General features: G+C 37.2%; 2 protein-coding genes across 6 annotated transcripts in view; one reads left to right on the top strand and one right to left on the bottom strand.

Annotated features, from left to right (window-relative positions):
- The window catches only part of lars2 (leucyl-tRNA synthetase 2, mitochondrial), a 127570-nt gene extending 125720 nt beyond the window's left edge, over positions 1–1850 (bottom strand). Inside the window, exon 1 of the mRNA XM_087284874.1 lies at positions 1628–1850. The gene's annotated coding sequence lies outside the window, so the exon portion shown is untranslated. The remainder of the gene's footprint in view (positions 1–1627) is intronic.
- Positions 1604–24586, top strand: cdcp1a (CUB domain containing protein 1a). 5 transcript variants are annotated; one of them, XM_087285706.1, is made up of 10 exons: positions 1604–1828; positions 4838–5047; positions 7497–7823; positions 11650–12009; positions 15803–16000; positions 17400–17780; positions 21359–21712; positions 21807–21888; positions 23685–23806; positions 24082–24586. In XM_087285706.1, the coding sequence occupies exons 1-10, from the start codon at positions 1753–1755 to the stop codon at positions 24210–24212; spliced, it is 2241 nt and encodes a 746-aa protein (XP_087141832.1). In that variant the 5' UTR covers positions 1604–1752; the 3' UTR covers positions 24213–24586.
- The last annotated feature ends 1877 nt before the right edge of the window (positions 24587–26463 follow it).

The following is a 26463-nucleotide window of genomic DNA, read 5'->3' as shown; positions in this document are numbered from 1 at the left end:
CGGAGGAATCCCATGCCAGCACGGGGAGAACATGCAAACTCTACACAGAAACTCCAACTGGTCCAACTGGGACTCGAACCAGCTTCTTGCTGAGCACAGTGCTGCCTCCTGCATAGTCACATACAGTTGAAGTCAGAATTATTAGCCCCCTGTGAATTTTTTTCTTTATTAAATATTTCCCAAATGATGTTTAACAGAGCAAGGAAATTTTCACAGTATATCTGATAATATTTTTTCATCTGGAGAAAGTCTTATTTGTTTCATTTCAGCTAGAATAAAAGCAGTCTTTAATTTTTAAAAAGCCATTTTAAGGTCAATATTATTAGCCCCTTTAAGTTTTTTTTTTTTTTTTTGCTCAAATAGTCTACAAACCAAACCATTATTATACAATAACTTGCCTAATTACCCTAACCTGCCTAGTTAACCTGATTAACCTAAGCCTTTAAATGTCACTTTAAGCTGTATAGAAGTGTCTTGAAAATGTCTAGTCAAATATTATTTACTGTCATCATGGCACAGAGAAAATAAATCAGTTATTAGAAATGAGTTATTAAAACTATCAAGATTAAAAATGTGTTGAAGAAATCTTCTCTGTTAAACAAAAATTGGGGAACAATAAACAGCGGGGCGAATAATTCAGGGGGCTAATAATTCTGACTTCAACTGTAAATCTTCCTCATTGTAAAGTGTACTGAAATCCTGACGTTGTTATTGTTTTTAGTTATTGTTTGCTTCTTTTTGTTAGCAAATGCATATATGTGAAGGCTAATAAATTACAACTTGCAAACATCACAAATGTGAATGTTTTAAATATTGGCAACACTTAACATTATTTAGCATTCAAAAATGTTTTATTTAGAATATTTATTAAAATAGATTGGCCGTACACTTCATATTTTCAGATTTTTCATAGTAATTGTACCATAAACCGACCATTTGGTAGAGGCTGATATTTTAGAAATTATGGGATGTGTTATAAAAAAATGCATTGAGTGTGTTAACTTGGACATTAGAAGTTAAAAAGTCCAATCCAAATATTTTTTTTTCATGGTGGGGTAGTTAAAGCATTAATGCACATGATCAATATATAAAGTATGCTTAGTTAAAAATAGTATTTAATTTTTGTTGTTAATTTATAACTCTGTATTCCACTGTATAAGTCAATTTAAAAAGAGGTTATCAAAAAATGAGTAAGTTGGTTTTATGTTTGCACATTCATTAATTTTAACAGCCCCTATATTGTTTATTGAATAGTGGGTCTGAAATGGGATTTAGGTAACAATATTAGCACTATTTAATTGACAGAGCAGTGTTGTATTTTATAGTCATTGACTGCTAATATGATTCCCCTATGAATTAGCATATAATACTTTTCATGAACTGTATTATTAAAGATAAAGTCCGAATGTGTGGATTTAAAACCAACTTTACCTAATGTAATAGGCTGTAGTATGAGGCAGGACTAACGCGGATAATTACCGCATACTTTTAAAGACAAGCAGTCAAATTAATGTTTCTATTAATTCTCAATAGATCGTGTTTTACAGTGAATGTGAGCACGAGGTTGGGAGTCTTATTTGCATGCTTTGTTTGTGGAGGATTCACGGGATTGATATGGATGACTAACCTGGAAGTCGCGAAAACCAGGAAGAAGCTGCTTTATCTCCTCTGAGGAAAACTCGCGTCCATGGCGGACTCTTTATTACACCTCTTTAACCTACTGTAAGGAGTTTACTGGATATTTAAAAAGCCATGCGAAGTTGGCGTGTGACCTGCTTTTCGCTTGTTTTGCTGGTGTTTTTCCTCTCGTCAGTCCTGGAGCTCACAGGTAACGTTAACACACACACACAACTCACCTATAACAATCAGCAGCACACACTCACACAGCTGGGAACCATCGACTTTTACTATCGACATGCACTAAATCGAGATTACCATTATCACATTCATTCACTATTGTGCTTATCATCTAATATTTAACTGCAACATAATGGACTGGTTTTATAAACTCAGAGTTTGGTGGTTTTAAAATGCGTCCACCTTATACATGTACAGTGTATTTTGGTCATGAACTCAAAAAATGAGGTAAAGTTGGTTTCATATTCGCACATTCAGGCTTTCTCCTCAATGTAATTTCAGAAAGTCAAGTGTATTTGTTTTAATTGAGATTTATACGTCACTAAAGGCTGAATATTTAAGTTTACACTGTTGTGTGGTCTGTTTGGATATGGTTTGTTTATTTATTTATTTATATAAATGTTTAGTTTTTTAAGTTCCATTAAATAAAAAGATGTTTCTGATTGCTAAATTTACATTGATAGATATGAAACTTGGTAAGTATAATCAAAAGACTAGTAACATAAGCTTGGTTAAAATAAAACATCTTTAAAGTTGTCCAAATTAAGTTCTAATCAATGCATGTTGATAATCAAAATTTTGATAGAGATAAAGTTGTTTTACATTCACACATTCGTTCCGTTAACGGCCCATATATTGTTTACCATGCTATGTTGAATATTGACACTGCTGAAAAATCCAGCTTAAACCAGCCTAGGCTGGTTGGCTGGTTTTAGCTGGTTGACCAGGCTGGTTTTAGAGGGGTTTTGGCCATTTCCAGGCTGGTTTCCAGCCATTTCCAGCCTGGTCTTAGCTGGTCAGGCTGGAAAATGATCAGCTAAATCCAGCTAAAACCAGCTTGACCAGCCTGGTTTAAGCTGGACATAGCTGGTTTTGGCTGGGCTCCCAGCCTGGCTAAGCTGGTCAAGCTGGTTTTAGCTGGTCATCTCCCAGCCTGACCAGCTAAGACCAGGCTGGAAATGGCTGGAAACCAGCCTGGAAATGGCCAAAACCCCTCTAAAACCAGCCTGGTCGACCAGCTAAAACCAGCCAACCATCCTAGGCTGGTTTAAGCTGGTTTTTTTCAGCAGGGGAGTCTGAAATAGCATGCAAGGATAACTTCAAAATAATATTAGCATTATAAAATTGACTCTAAACAATGTTGTACTTTGATATTCATTAACTGCTTATATTATTTCCCTATTTAGAATTAGCAAAGAATACTTTTCTGAAATTATATTATTAAGCACAAAGTCTGAATGTGCGAATATAAAACCAACTTTACCTCTATAAATTAGTCCGAAAATATCTTCATTGAGTATGCCATATGGAATTATTGGCATAAAAGTAAAATAATAATGCAGTGTAAGATTTGTAAGAATAACAAAACTACTAGCGAATACAGGCCTGGGGGGAGACCATCCCAGAATTTGTCCCATACATGAGCTCATTTGTCCTATTTTGACTGCTTTTTTTATTTATTATTATTATTAATGCAAGAACGACACATACAAAACAATGCCAGAGGTATACAAAAATATTTAAATCATATTAAAATATATAGAGGTACAACAACTCAATAGGTAAAACAAAAATAAAACAATGCAAGGCCTTGCTAACTCACAATAACTTAAAAGTGTTAAACAAACACACAGTTTTAACAGCTTTTTTTGTTTGTACTTTCCTTAATAGTACTTATATAAATATTGCATGGTAATGAAATGATTGTGAAGTGAGTGTTTCACCTGAGGCTTTGGTTTCTTATCTGAAACAAACGTACATGTTTCCACACCTTTTTATTGTCTGGTTTGGGTACATATCGAAACATAAATAACATTATTTATAGTCAAAAAATTATAATAATAATTAAATAATTAAAGGGAACTGTCCCTTTAATTTAATATAAGAGACCAAATTGATCTGTGGACAAAGCAGTGGCGCAGTAGGTAGTGCTGTCGCCTCACAGCAAGAAGGTCGCTGGTTCGAACCTCGGCTCAGTTGGCGTTTCTGTGTGGAGTTTGCATGTTCTCCCCGTGTTCGCGTGGGTTTCCTCCGGGTGCTCCGGTTTCTCCCACAGTCCAAAGACATGCGGTACAGGTGAATTGGGTAGGCTGAATTGTCCGTAGTGTATGAGTGTGTGTGTGTGTGAATGTGTGTGGATGTAAATGGGTTGCAGCTGGAAGGGCATCCGCTGCGTAAAAGCTTGCTGGATAAGTTGGTGGTTCATTCCGCTGTGGCGACCCCGGATTAATAAAGGGACTAAGCCGACAAGAAAATGAATGAATGAATGAATGAAATTGATCTGTTTTTTTGCACTCATTAATGTAATTTTGTTGCAGTTTTATAAATCTTCCTCATAGCTAGGCCGGTCACAATAATTAATATAAAGTCTTACAGTATAGCACAACACAGACATGACCTCAATCATTTTTGGTGATGCTATATATCACCCCTACATAAAAACCAACTTCAGCAACATTTTAGCTGAGTGTGCAACATCTCTATCTCTATTGGAGGTGTTAGTATGGTTAAAAACACTGTAGTATTTACTATAATTTACTGTAGTATATTTTCATGTGGGTGTCTGACCACCGAAAAATAGATCTGGTAGCAGATATTGCAGCCTCTGTTACTCTTTACCTTGCTCTTTCCTGTTAACATTCATTAATATTCATTTAGGATATGCGCTTTCACATTCTGACTCCAGTGCCTGATTATTAAACTGTACAAATGACTATAATAAATGAAATATTCTTCAGAATAAAATATGAGGTGTTCGTTTGGAAGAGTGTACTTGCATTGTGATGATATTATATTGTCATTCTGGCATTATATAATAATAAATGGCATAAAATGGCCCTAAAATGCAGACAATATCCTTTATCGCAATATATTTTAGTGCAATATATCCTGCCTTCAGCAAAAAGACAAAAAAACAATTGTTATTATGACAAGCCTACTCATAGTAATGTGTATTCTAATCTAAAGTCCATCGTTTTAGGTGGAGCTGAGCTCAACGTTGCTGTTGAACAGGGCACAACCATCCTCATCAACACAAGTTCCAGCACAAGCACACAGTGTAAAGTGTGTATGAGAGTGCGAAACCAGCCCTTGTGCCAGGCTTATGTGGTCCTCAGAAGTGATACGCTTTTGGATTTCAGCTGTTCGCAGCCAGAGAAAGTGTTTATTGTGCAGATCATCAGAGACACGGGTGAGATAATATATGGATATAAATATTAGCCCAACAGGGAAAATTAATTATTTTTTAAATATTTCAAACGTGTTTATTTAAAGGAGAGGATTTTTTTCCAACACATTTTTAAATAGAATCGTTTCCTAAAAGCTGATTTCTTTTGTTTTTGCCATTGTGACAGTAAATAATATTTAACTAGTTATTTTGTAAGATAATAGTATTCAGTTTAAAGTGTAATTTAAAGATGGTTTAACTTGGTTAAGTAGGTTAATTTGGCAAGTCATTAGTTAACAGTGGTTGGTACTGTAGGTAATCGAAAACACAATTTCTGTAAGGCGCTAATAATATTGATCTTAAACATGGTTTTATTTCAGCCAAATTAAAATAAATAAGACTATCTCCATAGTGTTAAAAAATAAAATGCATTTTTCCTTTAAAATGCAAAAATAAAATGCATATTTCCTTTAAAATGCAAAAATAAAATGCATATTTCCTTTAAAATGCAAAAAATAAATGCATATTTCCTTTAAAATTCAAAAATAAAATGCATATTTCCTTTAAAATGCAAAAATAAAATGCATATTTCCTTTAAAATGCAAAAATAAAAAGCATATTTCCTTTAAAATGCAAAAATAAAATGCATTTTTCCTTTAAAATGCAAAAATAAAATGCATATTTCCTTTAAAATGCAAAAATAAAAAGCATATTTCCTTTAAAATGCAAAAATAAAATGCATATTTCCTTTAAAATGCAAAAATAAAATGCATATTTCCTTTAAAATGCAAAAATAAAATGCATATTTCCTTTAAAATGCAAAAATAAAATGCATATTTCCTTTAAAATGCAAAAATAAAATGCAAATTTCCTTTAAAATGCAAAAATAAAATGCATATTTCCTTTAAAATGCAAAAATAAAATGCATATTTCCTTTAAAATGCAAAAATAAAATGCAAATTTCCTTTAAAATGCAAAAATAAAATGCATATTTCCTTTAAAATGCAAAAATAAAATGCATATTTCCTTTAAAATACAAAAATAAAATGCATATTTCCTTTAAATGCAAAAATAAAATGCATATTTCCTTTAAATGCAAAAATAAAATGCATATTTCCTTTAAAATGCAAAAAATAAATGCATATTTCCTTTAAAATGCAAAAATAAAATGCATATTTCCTTTAACTGTATATATTATATAATATATCTATATCTATATTCTATTTTATTTTGCTGTGGATTTCAGATTTGTTGATTTCAGATTTGTTCAAGTCTTTCACTTTCCTTTGAGCAGACAGAATCTGAGGCTTTTTTTGTTGATATTTTTATGTAGAATTCTGTAAAAAAACAAAACAAAATCAGTAGAGAGATGAAAACTAAACACGTAAAATAAAAATAATAAAATAAAAATAACTTTTATTAATGTTTAAAATGCAAATCAATTAGAATAGCATCTTTGGTAAGGCAGGTGTTTCATATAATATATCCACTAAATGACAAAAATATTACTTGTAAACAAATCATCTGAACATTTAATGGAAAAGATTTCTGCCGATTTCTGTGCAAATTAAAGCCTTATAGGCCACAGATCGATACAAACTTTGATTGACTTTAAGATTGCAAAGTACATAAAACGTAGACTGAGTATATACATTCTTATTTTTTAGTTTTAAAAAAGTATAGTAGTTACACACTTAATAAACATAAGGGTTAAAACAGAAGCACATGATATCTGTTAACAAGATCTCACATAATTTCTGTCTTTCAGGGTTTATAAGATATTAGTAAAGGTCATAACCTATAAACATTATAATCATCACAAATATTTGAAGAAAAAAAAAAATTCTTTAACTGTGTGTGTGTGTGTGTGTGTGTGTGTGTGTGTGTGTGTGTACACAGTGGAAGTCAGACTTATTAGCCCACCTTAATTTTTTTTTATATTTCCCAAATTATGTAGAACAGAGCAAGGAAATTTTCACAGTATTTCTGATAATATTTTTTCTTCTGGAGAAAGTCTTATTTGTTTTATTTCGGCTGGAATAAAAGCAGTTCTTAATTTTTTAAACAGCATTTTAAGGACAAAATTATTAGTCCTTTTAAGCTATATTTTTTTCAATAGTCCACAGAACAAACCACTGTTGTGCAACAACTTGCCGAATTACCCTAACCTGCCTAGTTAACCTAATTAACCTAGTTAACCCTTTAAATGTCACTTTAAGCTGTATAGATGTTGTGAAGAATATTGAGTCAAATATTATTTACTGTCATCATGGCAAAGATAAAATAAATCAGTTATTAGAGATGAGTTATTAAAACTATTATGTTTAGAAACGTGTAAAACAAATCTGCTCTCCCTTAAACAGAAAATGGGGAAAAAAATAAACAGGGGGGCGAATAATTCTGACTTCAACTGTATATATATTTTTGTAAATCTTCTATGCTGTTTCTCTGACATAAAACGTTTGTTTCACAGGGACAATGAACATTGAACCCAAAGATCACAGTGCTTTTATAAAGTTTAATCGCACGTTCACCTGGAATCTGAAGCCTTTAGTTTCAAAATCCCTCCAGTTGAATTTCAGTAGCACGGGTTTACGACAGATTGAGCCTGAGGACAGCTGTCCTGACAATCACAGATACATACTCGCGGTGGAGAACATCAGCATCGGGACATTTTGTCAGAATGGAGTCATCAGACAAATTGACGTGCGTAATGCTGGAAAACTGTCTGCGGAAGTGACTGGAGGTCAGAGTCTAAGCATGAAAGTCATCGCTGTATCAGTGGGACGTTTAATGAACTGTAAGTTGAATGATGAATCTCAAATTCTTATTTTATTAGTCACATACACTGTATGATATGCAGTGAAATGCTTGATATATTCTTTTTATAGACCTTAAAGGTGCAGTATGTACGTTTGACACCCAGTGGTTGAACTAGGTATTGCACGCCTGGTTTAAAACACACTCAAGCGCAGGTTGCCAGATTGACAACATCAACAGGAGCGAGTCCGACTATCGGGTCTAAAGGCTGATTTAGGACGTGTTCTAAATAAAAGCTCACAGGTGAACAACAGGACTGACAATGATCACCTCAGATACACCTCATGGTCTAATTATATAAATAATATAATCTAATTAAGACATTAAACCATTATTAGCCTTTTATCGAATGTACAGCCAACACATATCAGTGATTCATCAACTACATTTAATAATGTTAAAGAGGTTTATTATGTATTAATTAGATTATAAACCTTACCATTGTGCTGGAGTGCAGTGAGTGCACTATTCTGAGCTTCTGAATGGCTGTATTTACATTTCTGTCATGTTTCGTCTGATGCAAACAGCCAAATTGCTTTATCACTGCAAATCTGTTCACGTAGCGTGTTGTTAGGACACGGGGTTACAGTGTGACCTGCTCACCTATTCATAATATTTATGTTATTTGATAATTAATAACCACCTCATGTGGAACTCTGAATCTGTGTCTCATTTCGGCGCCTGCTACTGTGTTTAGTAGAGTGAAAAACTTGCATACAGCACATTTAAAGGGTTATTTACCCAAAAATGAACATTCTGTCACCCTTGTGTGCTGTTGGGGATGTTTTCATCAACTCTGGGGTGATTTTAAGGCTTAATTTGGCCTCAACTTTCCCTGTGTTTCAACTTATTTTGGTAAAATGCTTTGAAAAGTTTTTCAAAAACTCAACAATACACTCAAATTGACTCCCCTTTTGTTATGTTGGGGGTTTAATGGACTTCCATTATAGTGACATTTTTGGATTATAAAGCCATGACAGCATATTTTCATGACTGTTGGTGATTTTCCCTGTTGGGAAGAGGTCAGATGTGTCATTTTCACAGTTGATCATCAGTTGCAGTGCAAAAACTGCAGTTTCTGGCTTAATATTATATGGTTATATGGAGTGTGGTTCATTCATTCATTTATTTTCTTGTCGGCTTAGTCCCTTTATTTATCTGGGGTCGCCACAGCGGAATGAGCCGCCAACTTATTACTACATGAAATGTAAACAATCGTTCAGCACACCAAATTAGCTTTGCAGGGACATCAAACATGAACTATCTATGTATGTATCTTGTTTTGCTGTGGTAGAGTTAAACACTGATTGCAGAAGTATTTAAACCATAATATTAATACATAAGCGAAAGACTTGTTGCAAAACACCTGATTAGACATAAAGAGAGAATAAAAGTGTACATTAAAGCATCAGTCTTAAGCAAGGAGCTTATAGGAGCAGGGCCGGCGCGTCCATAGAGGCGACCTAGGCGGTCGCCTAGAGTGGCAGAATAGAGAGGGCGGCGTCTGCAACACCTTCCTCACCACCTGCGTCCTCAGTTATGTCCAGACATCCCAAGTCTCCCGGAAGTTGCAGGAGTATCCCTGAAATGCATAGGCACTCCCGGATGCCCGCAAATGAATGATAATCTCCCGGAAATCGCGCTTCTCCTGCCCGGTCCTTAAATATGTTGCACACCCCTCTCTCCACTGCATCCCTACTAGCTCTTCAGGTACATCGCGCGCAACTCACTCCCACCGCTCTTCAAGTACGTCTCGCAGTACGTCCCCTTCACAGATTTGTCGCTCACTGCTCACTACTCATCTCCCCTCCCCCCCTTCGAGCACCCACTAATCCGACACCTACCGCCAGGGCCAGAGCAAGCTGAATTGCCGCTCTAGGTCGCGGACCTATATTCTGCCGCCCTATGCGCGGATATAACTAAGGACACACGGTTGCTGATGGAGGTGCTGACGCTGCCCTCTGTATTCTGTCGCCTATGAGCGAATATATCTGAGGACGCGGGTGGTGAGGGAGGTGTTGCGGACATAACTGAGGACGTGGGTGGTAAGGGGGGTGTTGCGGACACCGCCCTCTCTATACGGCCGCCTAGGTCGCCTCTATGGACGCGCCGGCCCTGCCTGCCGCAAATCAACTCTGTATCACCCGGAAATAACTTTTTCCAACTTGGGATGTCTGTATGTCTGCGACACCTCCCTTAGCACCCGTGTCCTCAGTTATATTCACGCCTAGGCCGGCAGAATAGAGAGGACGGCGTCCGCGACACCTATCTCACCATCCGCATCCTCAGTTATATATGCGACCCCCGATCCCACTCCGCTCTTCACGTAGATAAATGGTCACTTTTGTTTTCACTTTCGGGTGGGGGGTCGGCGTAATCGTCCTTTGCCTAGAGCGGCAGTTCAGCTTGCTCCGGCCCTGTATAGAAGTTCTCTGTGTATCCAGTTCTGAGCATTACTTTGTGTTGTAAACACGTTGAGATTGGACCATTCAGTCTTTTCCGGGTGGGAGAAGCTGACGGTTTATTATTTGTTAAATTCATAGATATATACACTAGATATCGCATAGGGACCCTGAGCATGCGTCAATAGCGCCGCCATATTTGTACAGTGCTCCCAGGACAAATGTCATTCAACCGCACTAGTCAAGACAGTGTTATTACGTGAAGATGCGGGACTTTAGCGCTGTCTACGGGTGTAGTAACAAGCAAACAAAGAAAACAAAGCACAAAGGCAGAACATTTCATAGGTAATATTAAGTTTTTTTTCTGTTTTTGTATGTTCTGAACTTTTGTGCTAAGCAGGTAACGTTATTGATGATAACAGTCTCTTACTGCATTCACCATACGGCAAAGCAGCTCCAACTCGCACTAAACACTCGGCTTATGCTAGTTTTGTTGAATAAAATCAGCAAACAATGCAAAAGAAATATGACAACGAGATGCTGCGCTGCCAGAAACTTGTATTATTGTCGGCTAACGTTAGTGAAAGAGTCGTTCGGGGGATTCATTCACAAACGAATCGCTCCCTCCGTCAGTATGAGCAGTGAAAGCAGGAGAGGAGCTGTGTTTCAGGACATGACTAGATCAAATTTAACAGGGAGGGTGAATAGTACATTTCTGTACACACAAACACAAGCTTTTTGTCAGGAATGCCCGTGCGGTCACTGATCCATCAATGTAGAAAAGTGATGTAAAATTAAAATTTTCGTAATTAAAAAAAAAATTTACACACTAACATCCAGGAAAACTCCCGATCACAGATATATGTGTATATGTGTATATCTCTGGCTTTGGATGGCCACAGTCCTCCACTGTACCTTGGTCCCGCATTCATTTCAAAGGAGCGCTACCCTGTAGCAAGATGGCGGCGCTATTGACGCATTCCGTCCAATAGACAACAATAGGCCAGGCGACATCTAATCTATATATCTATGTGTTAAGTTAAAGCAGAATAATTATGTGTCTGATCGGCCATATTTGTTACAGTATTAATGCATGCGCACTATATTTTGTTATTTTACTTCATAGAAGTCAATATATAAGAGTCGGAAATGTTTTTGCACTGGTTTATCTAAAGTGTTAACCCTGTCAACTGATAAGCAACAATAAACATTAAAGGTTTGACCTCATCCCAACGGGGGAAAGCACCAACAATCAAGAGTGCATGATTATATGCTGATATGGCTTTGAAAAAGGCCACAAGCATGAAGGAAAGGGTGGTACATTTAAACAATATGCAAGGGTTAATTACTCACCCTTGTGCCGTTTTAATCTCCTTCAGCTTTCAGCTTTCTTTTTCTCTCCAGCTCTGGTTAACATCCATGCTGTTCTCCCAGAGAAGAGCTCAATCCAGGACTTCATAACACCAAACACAACCCCTGAAAATGCAGAGATCATGTGGTTTTTCAGCATGCCCAATGCATACTATGCAGACGTACGCATTCTGAAGTACACTCTTCCAACATGCCTGTCGTCTGAAAGCATCCCTACAATGAAGTACACCTGGCAGGGCAGGGATGCTCTGGTCAAGCGTATGAATGAAAACCAGCCGTCAGTGGAGCCTGGAAACTTTAACATCTCCATAAAGAACTGCAAAATGTCCACGGTGTCTTCATTGAACAGATTGATGGTGCACTTTCAGATCTCTGCCATCAAGAGAAGGAAGGGTATGTACATTTCTGTCAGAATTAAAGGGATAGTTCACCCAAAAATGAAAGTGTGCTCATATATATATATATATATATATATATATATATATATATATATATATATATATATTAGGGCTGTGCAATTAATCGAAAATCCGATTTCGATTTCGATTATGGCTTCTAACGATTATGAAAAACCATTAATCGAGATAAACGATTATATACCAAAGCGCAAAAGACCGCGTGCTTTTGTGTGTGTACAACACACGCTCACGCATAAGCATGCGGTCAGCATTCGGTTTCATTCGCACACTGAGACGAGCAGAGGAGCGCAGACATCTAAAGTAATCTTAACATGAGCGCTTTAATGGTCAAATAGGTGTCAAAACGCGGTGATTAGTGATTATTCATATTAACCCTCATTTGCGTAATAAACAAACGAGTTGAGAATCAAAAGACACGTGAAAGAGAAACCATTAAAGTGACAGTGCGAAATGCTGCCGCCGGTTTTATCATTAATCAAACGACGAGAACATCCCTTACTGCTCCTGACTGAAGGATTTTTGTAGCTGAAGTGTTTTTCTTAGGGTGAAGATGCTGAAATCACAGTTTGTTTTAAATTTTTATTCTATTGTATTTATTTCTCTTTCCTTTGCAGGGAGGAAAATAATTGTATGTATATATATATATATATATATATATATATATATATATATATATATATATATATATATATATATATATATACAGTTGAAGTCAGAATTATTAGCCCTCCAGAATATTAGCAACCCTTGTCCTCCAATTTCTGTTTAATGGAAAGAAGTTTTTTTTTAAACTTATTACTGAACATAATAGTTTTGATATATCATGTCTAATTACTGATTTGTTTTATCTTTGCTATGATGACAGTACATAACATTTTACTAGATGTTTTTCAAAATACAAGCATTCAGATTAAAGTGCAATTCAAAGGCTTAATTAGAGTAATGAGACAAGTCGTTGTACAACAGTAGTTTCTTCTGCAGAAAATCAAAAAATATATTGCTTAAGGGGACTAATAATATTGACCTTAAAATGAGTTTCAAAATAATTAAATCTGCTTTTATTCTAGCTAAAATAAAACAAATAAGACTTTCTCCAGAAGAAAAAAATGTTAGAGGAAATACTGTTAAAATTCCTTGCTCTGTTTAACATAATTTGGGAAAGTTATTTAAAAAAACTAAATTCTCAGGAGTGCTAATAATTTTGACTTCAACTGATAATCGTTTTGAATAATCGTGATTACAACTATGACCAAAATAATCGTGATTATGATTTTTTCCAAAATCAAGCAGCCCTAATATATATATATATATATATATAGTTTTTTTAACTCTTTGTTAATGACTGCTACAATAGACCGTAACATTAATATAGTAAAATGATAAACTGTAATAAACACTTTAGTATCCTTCAGTTTTTATTACAATAAAGTCCTTCATTTGAACCAATTTAGTTGAACACTACAGAAGATGCCTTGAGAAATGCTGGAAACCTGTAACCATTGCCTTCCTTTGGAAAAACTAAAACTATTTAAATAATGGTTGCAGGTTTTTTTCCCTTCAAAATATATTCTTTAGTGTTAATAAAGGGTTGTAAGATAGGAGAATAAATAATGACAGAATTTTCATTCTTCTTGTGAACCATTGCTTTAAGCACATTAAACTGAACACAGATCGGTTATTTTATCATTTTGATTACACAACAGTAAGAGTACACCATCTGTTGTGTAATTACAGAAAGCCCAAGTAGTTCCAGGCAATCGTGACTCATGGATACAGGATATGGGGGAAAAACACTCTTTCTTTTTAGTCAACCTTAGGGCAGAGAAAGATCATGACTTTTTCAAACTGTGTCTTTAAAATTAGACAACATAATTCTCAAGCTTTTTTTCAGGACAACTTCATTGATTTATGTTCAATCCACTTAAATTTGGAAAAACTCAACTTTAAATGCTTATATATTAGCATATTTGGAAAAAGATATCTGGCACTGTGGTGCAGATTTAAAAATGTGCTTGATTATAACTTGATCACAAATCACTTATTCAACTTTTTATTTAACATAGGCTCATTTTGAAAACGTAGCCCTTTAAACATTTGTGAAGATCGCAAATTATGTAGCCAGAGGCACTGTATACTACCGGTCAAAAGTTTGAGGTCGGTATGATTTTTAAATGTTTTAAAATAAGCTTCTCGTGCTCACCAAAGCTGTATTTAGTTCATCAAAAATACAGAACTTGTTGTATATGTGTGAAATGTTATTGCAATATAAAATAACTGCTTAAAATTTAATAATTTATAATTAATAATTAATAATAATTAATTAAATAATAATAATAATAATTAATTAAATAATAATTAAATTAATAATTTATTTAATAATCTAATAATTTATTCCAGTGATTTTAAGATGAATTTTCAGCTTCATTACTTCGGTCTTCGAGTCACATGATCCTTCAGAAATCACTCTAATATTAATTAATTTCATTATTATTATTATTATTATTAATGGTAATAAGTAATAAATAAATATTTAATAAATAAATATTTAACAACATGATGAACAGAATAATTTTATTTAAAATATTTAATAAAATTAATAATAATAATAAAAAAAAACTGACCCCAAACCGGTAGTGTATGTAAGGCTGTATTTCGTCTTTAAATTAAACGCTATTGGGCGGTATGACGCTGTTCCTATTCGCGTTTACAAGCTGACCGCTTACCTCCGTGTGGACTGCCTCGACGAAGGGGTTCGAGTCTGGCAAAAAACAGTTCTAGAAAGCAGGTAAGAAAAAAACAAGCCAAAAAAAAAATAAAATAATAATAAACAAGTAAATAACAGGGTGAGAGTGTGGTAAAATCTGAAAACCGTAAAAATCAGGTGAGGGCTGTGTTTAGGGTAGTGGGTGGGCGCTGGTCAAGCTGTGCTTTTAAAAACACTGTTGGTTTGGTTTATGAAAGGAGGAGAGTGGGTCAGTCGATTAGCCAGTCGACAGCAGCCTCTGGTGGAAATATGTGGGAACAGCAGGTTTGAATGGCATTCGTGAGAGAAATTTGAGATATCAAAAAGCACACACAGCGCCCTCTGGTGGAATCGCGAAAACAAAAACGTAGCTCCTGGGGCGTATTTGCCGCTCTCCAGAAATGTATATAGGGGTACGTTTTCAGAATGAGCCAGGGTAATTATGAGATTTTTACATGCTCTGTGTATGTTTTTTTGTGTGTGTGTGTGTGTTTTTAATCAAGTATACAATAGATGTGGTACTATTAGTTGAGTTAAATCTATTTAAAAACCTGTAAGAAGAGCATTTAACCATTTTCTCTTAACTCTCTTCAATGATGTTATGAAAATCGTTAATGTTGGACAAAAGCATCAAATAAAGTTAATAATAAACTTTAATAATAAATGTGAAAATGTTTCAAAACAATATTTTTTTACGTTCAAACTAGTGTTTTTCACATTTTACACATCATTGTGTTTTTGTAAATTTTTTTTTTGGATGTCTAACTCTGCGTTTCCCAAGCCTGTTCCCGAAGGCACACCAATGGTGCATGTTTTCAAGCTCTTGCTAATTAAACATACCTGAATCAACTCATCAGAACATCAGACTCTAAAACCTGAAGTGTTTGGGTCGGATAAGGGAGACATCCAAAATATGTAGTGTTGGTGTGCTTCCAGGAACAGGGTTGGGAAACACTGGTCTAACTGTGCTCTATGCCTTCCTTCATATCTTTATTTGATGTCTGTTTTCTTGTCACTGTTGCAGGCCAGTGTGAAGGAGATCTGCCAGACAAGCAAGTACTGAAGATACAAGTAATGAAAAAGGATCCCAAGTCGGTCTGTGTGTTGAAACTGGATTCGGTCATAATGGACACAGTCACCATCGCTTCAGGGAACCATTTTATTCTTAATACCTTTGACTGCAACAAGGATGAGCTGGAGTTAACTGTAATCCAGACTGAGGGTATGTAATAATATTCATTCATTCATTTTCTTTTCGACTTAGTCCCTTTATTAATCAGGGGTCACCACAGCGGAATGAACCGCCAACTTATGCTTTCTAGCTACAACCCATCACTGGGAAACACCCATACACACTCAATCACACACAAACACTACAGACAATTTAGATTACCCAATTCACCTATACCACAGGAGGAAAGCCACGCGAACACAGGGAGAACATGCAAACTCTACACAGAAATGCCAACTGACCCAGCCGAGGCTCAAACCAGCGACCTTGCTGTGAGGCAAAAGTGCTACCCACTATGCAACCGTGCTGCCCATGTAATAATATAAAACACTATACAATTTGTAGTGGTAAAAATCTAGGTCCTACTTTATTTTATGTGGCCTTAACTAGTATGAACTTATATCAAAATATAAACACAGTGTACTTAATGTGTTCATAATGTATTGCAGAACACTTCTGGGTGGGATACGGGTCGGGCTACAGACAGGTTTTGGGGTATGGGTAGGTTTAAGGGTGGGTTAAGGTGTAAGGGATGGTCAATAGTGTAGTTATACACTCACCGGCCACTTTATTAGGTATGTTTACTAGTACCGGGTTGGAGCCCCTTTTGCCTTCAGATCTGCCTTAATCCTTCATGGTATAGGTTCATCAAGATACTGGAAATATTCCTGAGATGTTGGTCCATATGGCATCATCCATGATGCCCATCTTCCGTTCCACCACATGCCAAAGGTGCTCTATTGGATTGAGATCTGGTGACTGTGGAGGCCATTTGAGTACAGTGAACTCATTATCATGACATGGTGCTTTATCCTGCTGGAAGTCGCCATCCGAAAATGGATTTTCCTTTGACTTAGTCCTTTATTTATCAGGGGTCACCACAGCAGAATGAACCACCAAAAGTTCCAGCATATGTTTTATAGAGCAGATGCCCTTGTAGCGCAACCCAGTACTGTGAAACACATACACTAGGGCCAATTTAGTTAATCCAATTCCCCTATAGCGTATGTGTTTGGACTGTGGGGGAAACCGGAGAAAACCCACGCCAACACGAGGAGAACATGCAAACTCCACACAGAAATGCTGACTAGCCCAGCAGGGATTCGAACCAGCAACTTTATTGCTGTGAGGCAACAGTGCTAACCACTGAGCCACTGTGCCGCCCTGATCATCATATAATAGTTTCTAAAACAGAAATTTCAGGTGATGGTTAAGACAAAACTTACCCAAAACTATTATATATGGACAATATGTTTGCTCCTGTTGTCATCGTCAAGGGACAGGTTAAACTTTTTTTTTTATTTTAGCATGCAGTGCCCAGTTTAACCACTTTAACCCAGTTTAATCTGCATGCTCCCTATTCATTTAATTCCTGTTCCATTTTCAACAGAATGTAAAGAATGGAGGAACTGTACATCCACTCTGTTCCCGCTTCACTTCAATTATGAGCAGCAGTGTATCCCAGGAGTCCTGAAGATGATCACGTGGTACATTCAGGGTCCAGTCAACAGTGCAGTGGAGCTACAGTCTCCTACAGACGGCCTGCGCTACTGTTTGCCTGAAGACAATTGCAACAGCATCCTACTGCTAAACGTCTCCCAGGTTATGAACCCAGGCACCACTGTTGGCCAGTTCTGTCCAAAGGGATCCGTTCAGAAGATACAGATCCGGGAGTCCAAGATTGCAGTAACTGCTTCTGTTACAAGTTTCAGCGACCGGAGTGTGGCAGCAAAACCAATCTTAAGCTATTCGTTCACACAAGGCATATCGGGTAAGTGCTTTCAGTGTTCATTATTGACCTTATTCTAAAATGCGGAAGTGCGCCTGTTTTTGTGATTGTTTTAGAGCACAGGTGTCAAACTCAGTTCCAAAAGGGCCGCAGCTCTGCACAGTTTCGTTCCAACCCTAATTAAACACACCTGATCAAACTAATTGAGTCCTTTAGACTTGTTTGAAACCTACAGGTAAGTGTGTTGGAGCAGGGTTGGAACTAAACTGTGCAGGGCTTCGGCCCTCCAGGAATTGAGTTTGACACCCCTGTTTTAGAACTTCCGATTCAGTCGCCTATGGGAGAAATGACTAGGAATAATAAACTACTCACTCTACAAACAAATGTTTGCATGATTATACAGACCAAGTAGAATAATATAATAAGGAAATATCAGTTTGCAACATCAAACAGCAAAACGAGCAGTTTTTAACGTCTAACGCCTGTTTCACACCGCAAGCGTCAGCGGCGCGTGAGCAGAGCGTGAGCAGCGCGTGTGTTTTCGGCGTCCATGTTAACAGATTACAGCTTTCATACCGCACGCAGCAGCAGCGCGTCAGAGCGAGGCGTGAGCGTCGCTGAAGCAGCAGTGCAGCGATAGTTTCGGCGCTGGGTCTATTTTTGACGCGCTGCTCACGCTCAATTAAAGTGACAGTGCATTGAGAATGACCAAAACACATTGAATGACAGTAAAAACTAACAATTTTACCCAATAAATGCGTTAATAATGTCAAATGGTTTATATATAGTCATTCAAATGAACTTAAAACGATTAAAAACGGCAACAAACATTTATTTAGGCCCGAACTACAAAACCAAATGTAAAACTATTTTACTATCAGTTTTGCTTAAGTTGCACACTAGTGTTGTAGGAGAGGGGAAATGGAATATTTACGGGATTTGTAGTCCATAGCGAAGTGTATTGTGGGTAGTGTAGTTCGACACGCATGCTGGATTATGTGAGCTCGCTGTGTTCTGTGCAGCTAGCAGAGCAAGAAAGTTTTAATCGGCTTTGTTTTATGTTCACTCGAATTATTCCTACCGGGAGCTGTTTGCACTGTGAATCTGACAACACGAAAATAAGTAAAAGAATGGCATGCATTAATTACTTTTGTCCGTCTCATCATCTGCACGAGCATGAATTAACGAGCTGTTATTCTGCCGCTGGACATCACTGAAGCGGAGAAAGCAACACTAGTTTGATCATGTATAAATATCATTATAACTATATTGTATAAATATGATTATAACTAGGTCTACAGCAACCTGATAATCAAAAAACAAATGACATGATATCACAGGCGATTGTCTTCTGACTGTAGAAAATTCTCATATAAGTTAGCTTTAGAAGTATACAGTACTATTTGATCTATAAAATTTGTAAAATAAACATTTGCAGGTTAATGAAACAGCATAGGAGGGGCCTTGGTACAGATGAAAAGTTTAAAAAGTGTATTTGTATATAGAGGGGTAACTAGATAGAATAGACAGAGATAGGTTGATCTCAGCAGCAGCTGCCAAAGAGCTGCGCGCTGCAGACGCAGCTGGTGTGAAAGGCAAACGCCTGCGTGCTGCTACTGCTCGACATACGCGCTGCTCACGCTCTGCTCACGCGCCGCTGACGCTTGCGGTGTGAAACAGGCGTAAAAGTGAATGGAAGTGAATGAGAACGGAAGTCTCGAGTTAAAAAGATTCACATGGCGGCGCCCGCTCGTCGGTGAAGAATAAGGTGAATAGACTAGGGTTGGGCATCTAAGCTATAATGCCGATCCGATACGCATCTCGATACAAAGAATACGATCCGATATATTAGCGATACATTTGTGACATATTGCGATGCAACACGATACGATTCACACCCATATCACGATACGATGCGATATTTCAGCACTAACTAATTAGATCAAGTTTATGAGATTATGTTAAAGAGGATGCTGTGCCATTGAATGAGTTTGATTATTTATAAACCAAGCAAAACCAAGACTTTTTTACAAACTGGCTTTTCTCTCGGAGCCAGAGTGTCAGTTTACAGTAGAGGGCCATTTTAGAACATATAGCACATATTATTCATTTTCAAGATAAACAGAATGTATAAGTGCAATATATATTAAAAAAATATGTATATATTTGCACTCTTTCAACATAAAGGTTTACCATTGCACAACAAGAATTGTGATTTAACTTTTCAACTATGAAAACAAGTTTTACAAAGATATTTTGCCACTGAATATTCAAAACTTAAGGTCGTGAACTAGCAGTGTTATGCTGCTTTGAAACATCACTGTCACTGTAAACAACAGGCTAATAAAAATATAACAAACCAGCAATCTTCTTGCTGTGAGGTGGTCAAACTACCCACTGTGCCACCGTGACACCCAATTATTTTTATCATTATTATTATTAATATTATTATTATTATAATTAAATAAAAATAAACAGGAGGAGGTGCTTAAAACCTTCGTTCTCCGTGACACTAGGCTGAATATCTTTGTAGATGAACAATGCAATAGCATTCGTTATTGGCGTAGAGCGAGCATAACTGTTGCGCACGGAAAAAAAAAACTTGCAATGCTTTTCTCACCACTTTTGGAGCTGGTTGAAGCAGTGCGAAAGCCGGGGATGCAGGAACACTGGAAGATGCTTTCACAACAACACCGTGGCGCCGCTTCAAGTGAGATATCAGATTAGTCGTACTGCCCGCGTATTTTACAGATGCGCGGCACATTTTGCAAATTGCATCTGTCCTGTCAAGTCGTCCATCCTTAAATCCATAATGTTGCTTGCCATACTTTAGATTTAAAACTCAGTGGGGACTAAAATGTTTGTTTTGCTTCTCGCGCTTTCTGAGGGCGCACCACTAGCTTCATCCGCACACCTGATACACTGAGTTGTAGTGAAAGTGTACACATCCGCAAATCCATTGCTAAGGTTTACTTTATGTAGGTCGATTAAATTATGCACCAAAAACAGGTTGACAACTCTTGTTAATAAATAAAAAATACATTCTATATTAAAAATATAAGCTGTATCTCGGAAAAATCGATGCATCTCGCAAAAACCGATGCATCTCGATTTGCTTCCAAAATTTCATTCATCCTCTGCTGCTCAACCGATGCACTCGCATCGTGCACGCGCATGACCGCGTATCGATACATATCGGTTAATCTTCCCATCCCTAGTATATATATATATATGTATGTATATATATATATATGTATGTGTATATATATATATATATATATATATATATATATATATATATATATATATATATATATACACACACACACACACAGTTAAAGTCAGAATTATTAGCCCCCTTTTAATTTTTTTTCTTTTTTAATATTTCCCAAATGATGTTTAACAGAGCAAGGAAAATTTCACAGCATGTCTGATAATATTTTTTCTTCTGGAGAAAGTCTGATTTGTTTTATTTCGGCTAGAATAAAAGCAGCTTTTAATTAAAAAAAAAACTGTTTTGGGGCAAAATTATTAGCCCCTTTAAGCTATATATTTATATATCAGCTATATATAAGCTATATATCAGATTTCATAACTTTACATCTCCCTTCCTCATACAGAAAACTACATATTCAGTGTCACACCAAAGATGGATAATCCTACCACGCTGGCGACCCCAGGCTGGCCGTCTGCAATGAAAGCGTCCAGCACAGTGTCCTGGATAGTGAACATGGAGCCGCAGTATACAAGCGTGCTGACATTCAGAAATGTCAGTCAGCCCAAGTGTAAACAAGTGCACACAAACATCGCAGTGCAGACCATTCGCTCTCAAACGGTGCTGTACACCACTACAAAAGATGATAAGATGAAGGATCTCCTGCTGCCAGAAGGTTTTTACCTCAACATGACGAACTGCAAGTCACCGACAGGAGCCTTCAGGGCAATGATGGAGGTCACGGTGCAGAGCAACACAAGTGAGAAAGCCGAATTACAAATGCTTTACTTGATGCCCACTGAAATGTGCATTCATACGCATCAACTGATGTGAAATGTATTGTTGTGTTTCAGACAAGCTTCTGGGCATCATCCTGGGCGTTGTGGGCGTTGTGTTGGCCATCGCAGTAGCTGTGGTAATCTGGTTTGTTCTCAGGTGAGAGTTTACAAAGCATAAGATGCATATCCATATATGCAACGACAACAAATCTAACTAGATGATAACATTTGAGGACAAACTTAATGGGGGCTTGAGAAAGCCTGTTGGAAGTAGATTATTTAGTTTGAAAAAGTATCAGGTTTTGGCTAAAAAGTTGGCAACCTGTGTCTGAGGTTGGTAATAGCTTGATACTACCATGAGTTAGCATGATTCTAGCATGAATTAGCATGATTCTAAGAAATGAACATGTTATTAGCATATATCTAGCATGATTTAGCATGTTGTTAGCATATTTCTAGCATAAATTAACACGTTGATAGCATGTTTCTAGCATGAATTAGCATGGTTCTAACATGAATCAGCATGTTTCTAACACATATTAGCATGTTTTTAGCATAATTCTAGTATGAGCTAGCACATTGTTAATATGATTCTAGCATGATTTAACATGTTGTTAACATGATTCCAACATGAATTAACATGTTAGCATTTTTCTAGCATAAATTAGCATGTAACTAACCTGATTCCAGCATGGATTTGCATGTTGTTAGCTTGTTTCTATAGTGAATTAGTGTGTTAGCATGGTTCTAACATGAACTAGCATGTAACTATCCTGATTCTAGCATGAATTAGCATGTTGTTAGCATGATTCCAACATGAATTAACATGTTGTTAGCATGATTCTAGCATGAATTAGCACATTGCTAGCATGTTTCTAGCATGAATTAGCATGTTGTTAGCATGATTCTATCATGAATTAGCATGTCATTATCATGATTCTAGCGTATTACCATGATTCTATCATTAATTAGCACGTTGTTAGCATGATTCTAGCCTGAATTAGCATGTTGTTAGCATGTAGTTAGCATTAATCTAACATTATATTAGCATGATTTTAACCTATTAGCATAATTCCAGCATGAATAAGCATGTTGTTAGCATGATTCTAGACTGAATTAGCATGTTGTTAACATGAATTAGCATGTGGTTAGCATGATTCTAGCCTGAATTAGCACATTGTTAACATGAATTAGCATGTGGTTAGCATTATTCTAGCCTGGATTATTATGTTGTTAGCATGAATTAGCATGTGGCTACCATGATTCTAACATATTAGCATAAATTAGCATGTTGTTAGCATGATTCTAACATGATTAGTATAATTCCCATTAATATGCATGTTGTTAGCATGATTCTAGCCTGAATTAGCATGTGGTTAGCATGAATTAGCATGTTTTTAGCATGATTCTAGCCTGAATTAGCTTGTTGTTAGCATGATTCTAACATGATATTAGCATGATTCTAACATGATATTAGCATAATTGCAGCATGAATAAGCATGTTGTTAGCATGATTCTAGCCTGAATTAGCATGTTGTTAGCATGAATTAGCATGTTGTTAGCATGATTCTAACATGATATTAGCATGAAATAGCATAATTCTAACATGATATTAGCATAATTTCAGCATGAATAAGCATGTTGTTAGCATGAGTCTAGCCTGAATTAGCATGTTGTTACCATGAATTAGCATGTGGTTAGCATATATCTAACATGATATTAGCATGTTGTTAGCATGATTCTAGCCCGAATTAGCATGTTGTTAGCATGAATTAGCATGTTGTTAGCATGATTCTAGCCCGAATTAGCATGTTGTTAGCATGAATTAGCATGTTGTAGCATGATTCTAACATAATATTAGCATAATTCTATCATAATTTAACATGCTGTTAGAATGATTCCATCCTGAGTTAGCATGTTGCTAGCATGATTCTGACATGAATTGGCATGCAGACATCCCAAGTCTACCAGAAGTTGTGGGAGTATAGACACTCCCGGATGGCCGCAAATAAATGATAATCTCCTGGAAACCGCGCGTCTCCCCCTTCTCCACCACATCCCTCCTAACTCTTTAGGTACGTACGTAGCACACTACTCACCCCCACTGCTCTTCAGGTGTGTAGGTACATCTCGCGCGCACACCCCCACCCCCCCCCCCCCCTACTCAGATACGTCGCTCACTCAACCCCCCCAGCATATCCCCTCCCACCCCTCACCCCCATAGAAAGGCAGTGATAGCCCAGACAGCAGCTGAAATCTCTCAGTAGTCATATTCAGATTTGTTTTCTTCCCATATCTGGATTTCTTTGGTTGTTTTCAACAGGTTTGGTTGTTTTCCTGTTTTGAACAGGAAAAAGAAGAGGAATAAGGCTCCCCCGGTGTCCGTGTACAACCCCAGTGAGCACGCCTTCCTTCCAGGCTTACATGGCATCCCGAAAACACAAGAGGAGGATGAGGAGAACCACACGTACGCATACATAGATGACACTCTGGTGTACAGCCATCTGCTTAACGATGACGCTGACAATAAACAGCATTATGAAGACACCTCCGGCCCACATCTGAATAAACCGCCGTTACCGGACAGACCAGACAGAAACGTGGACAGTCACGCTCTAGACAAAGCATTGCTTCCCAATGAGCTGTACGGGTATGTGCAGGGGCAGTCAACTACATCTGGACCAACAAGAACATCAGGCAAAAGCTCTGAGGAGCACACCTATGAAACCAGACTCTGTGTGTGACCGAGAGCTTTATGAAGACGTTTGACGTTTAGCGATGTTTTGCGTGAGCAGATTGCTTTTTTTTTTTAAAAATGACTGCATGCTTTTGATATTAAAATGTCTGTTCATGCATCTCCAGTTTTGGAAGTGATTTAGTTTTCGGTTTGCAGCATACCTGCCAACATTCGGATCATAAAATCCGGGGGATCTTCTCCGGTGGTGCGCACAAACTGAGAAGCGAGTAGCGGGTATGAAGATGGTTGCGCGTTGGTTGGGTGCGCATGGGGACTGTACCAAAAGGCTGAGGGGTGGGGGGTTGGAATTCCGGGAGTTTTCCGGGAGACAGAACAATACGGGAGATGGGTCTGAAATATGGGAGACTCCCTGGAAAAAAGGGAGTGTTGGCAGGTATGGTTTGCAGTCAGAAGGTGTTGTTAGGTGTCTATCAGCTGCTGTTAACACACTCATTTCAATACAGTGTCACATGAGAAACGAGTGATGGAAATCCCCCAGTTAAAATGAAACCCTTAATTAGCTAAAAAGAAAAGGTTTTACATTTTTAAGTGGTTTTGGACCGTACCCGTCAACCCGGAATTCTCCCGTATTTTACACTTCAGTGTTGAGCATCGTGTAACTGACCCTTCGCTAAGCCCCGCCCTCCTTAGTTACTCTTGCTACGCCTGTGAAGCCTTCATGCCTGGCTCGTCTATTACAGTGTGTACGCGCAGGTGTCAAGACATTCCCAGGGATATAATCAGTCATTTTTGGCGAACAGGTGAGATATCGGAGAAAGCCAGACAAAAAAAAGGACTGCAGTATACATTACAGGGGTATATTCACGGCATAATAGGCAACCAATTTGAGAATAATTCAATCAAAATTGAAGCTACTTTAGTCTAGCCGCATCATACGCTAACCATTCAACAGATTAGTTGAATTAGTAGAGGTGAAATGTAAAATAATTTTGATAATAACTAATTAAATCGTGGTTTCTCTATTTTTAGCCAAAAGCCTGATAGATTAATTGTTGTGCAATAAAATATAGCGTTACTAACACGCATGACAGTGCTTTTACATCATTCATCCAAGAACAGCCAAAAAGGGGAAACCAGGGCTGGAGTGGGACTCTTTTTCAGCCCTGGAGTTTCAAGCCTTAGACCGGCCCACCTCACTTCACGACTGACTATATTAAAATAAGGTCATTTCCAATTCAGTTTCTAATTACACTATCACGTTTTTTTTTTTTGTTGTTTTTTTGTTTTGTTTTTTGAGAAAACAGCTGCTTTAGAACTTTAAATGTTCAAAAACCCTAACAGTATTATATGTCTTAACAATAAAACTATAATTAAAAAAAAAAAAAACATACTCAGACAAGAATCAAACCCGGGTCGGCGGCGTCGTAATCTAACGTGCTAACCATTGGACCACAACAGTTGTATATGTAGGACTGACTCATCTGACTAATATCATCATTAACCTGAAGGCTGGTTATATATAAAAATAGCAGAGCTGCGGTAAAATAATGAATAAGAAGACTGTAGTCAAGTAAGTAAATAAATTAATTTAAAAAGTGTGACTGCTGAGAGCAACAGATTCTGGAGCTAGGGACACCGGCCCTCGCGGCCAAAAAACGCACCGGCCCACCGGGAATTCTCCCGGTCCTCCCGATTAGCCAATCCGGGCCTGGGGGAAACTGATGGATTTGTGCCGCATATTAGCATCATTGACTTATAACAATGTACACCTATCCCTGTCTGTATGTATGTTTGTGTGCTCTTTATACCGTTTCTATTCTAACTCTAATTTTTCCCTACCAGCAAATTTTAATCCGACACCAAATATAAAAGCAGAAACTAACCCACTAAAGTCATCACCAATGACAAAATCTCCAAAAGACGGATGAAAACATCGGTGAATTGTAGCTCTGACATGGACATGAGGGATATAAATGACTGAAAAACAGCTGCGGGTGAAGTATATTGATTGCAAGTGCTCAGTTTGTGATCATA

This window comes from Danio rerio, chromosome 16, assembly GCF_052040795.2.
Source record: "Danio rerio strain M-AB ecotype USA chromosome 16, GRCz13ab, whole genome shotgun sequence".
NCBI lineage: Eukaryota > Metazoa > Chordata > Actinopteri > Cypriniformes > Danionidae > Danio > Danio rerio.
Note: the sequence above shows the minus strand (reverse complement) of the source record. Positions and strands in the feature narration are given on the sequence as shown.

What these genes read in the sequence shown, in the direction of transcription:
- cdcp1a (XM_087285706.1), top strand. Translation starts at nt 1,753, where the DNA reads ATGCGAAGTTGGCGTGTGACCTGCTTTTCGCTTGTTTTGCTGGTGTTT. An exon ending in TGCCATCAAGAGAAGGAAGG is followed by an intron (nt 12,010 to 15,802) that starts GTATGTACATTT and finishes TCACTGTTGCAG; the next exon opens with GCCAGTGTGAAGGAGATCTG. An exon ending in GTTCACACAAGGCATATCGG is followed by an intron (nt 17,781 to 21,358) that starts GTAAGTGCTTTC and finishes TTCCTCATACAG; the next exon opens with AAAACTACATATTCAGTGTC.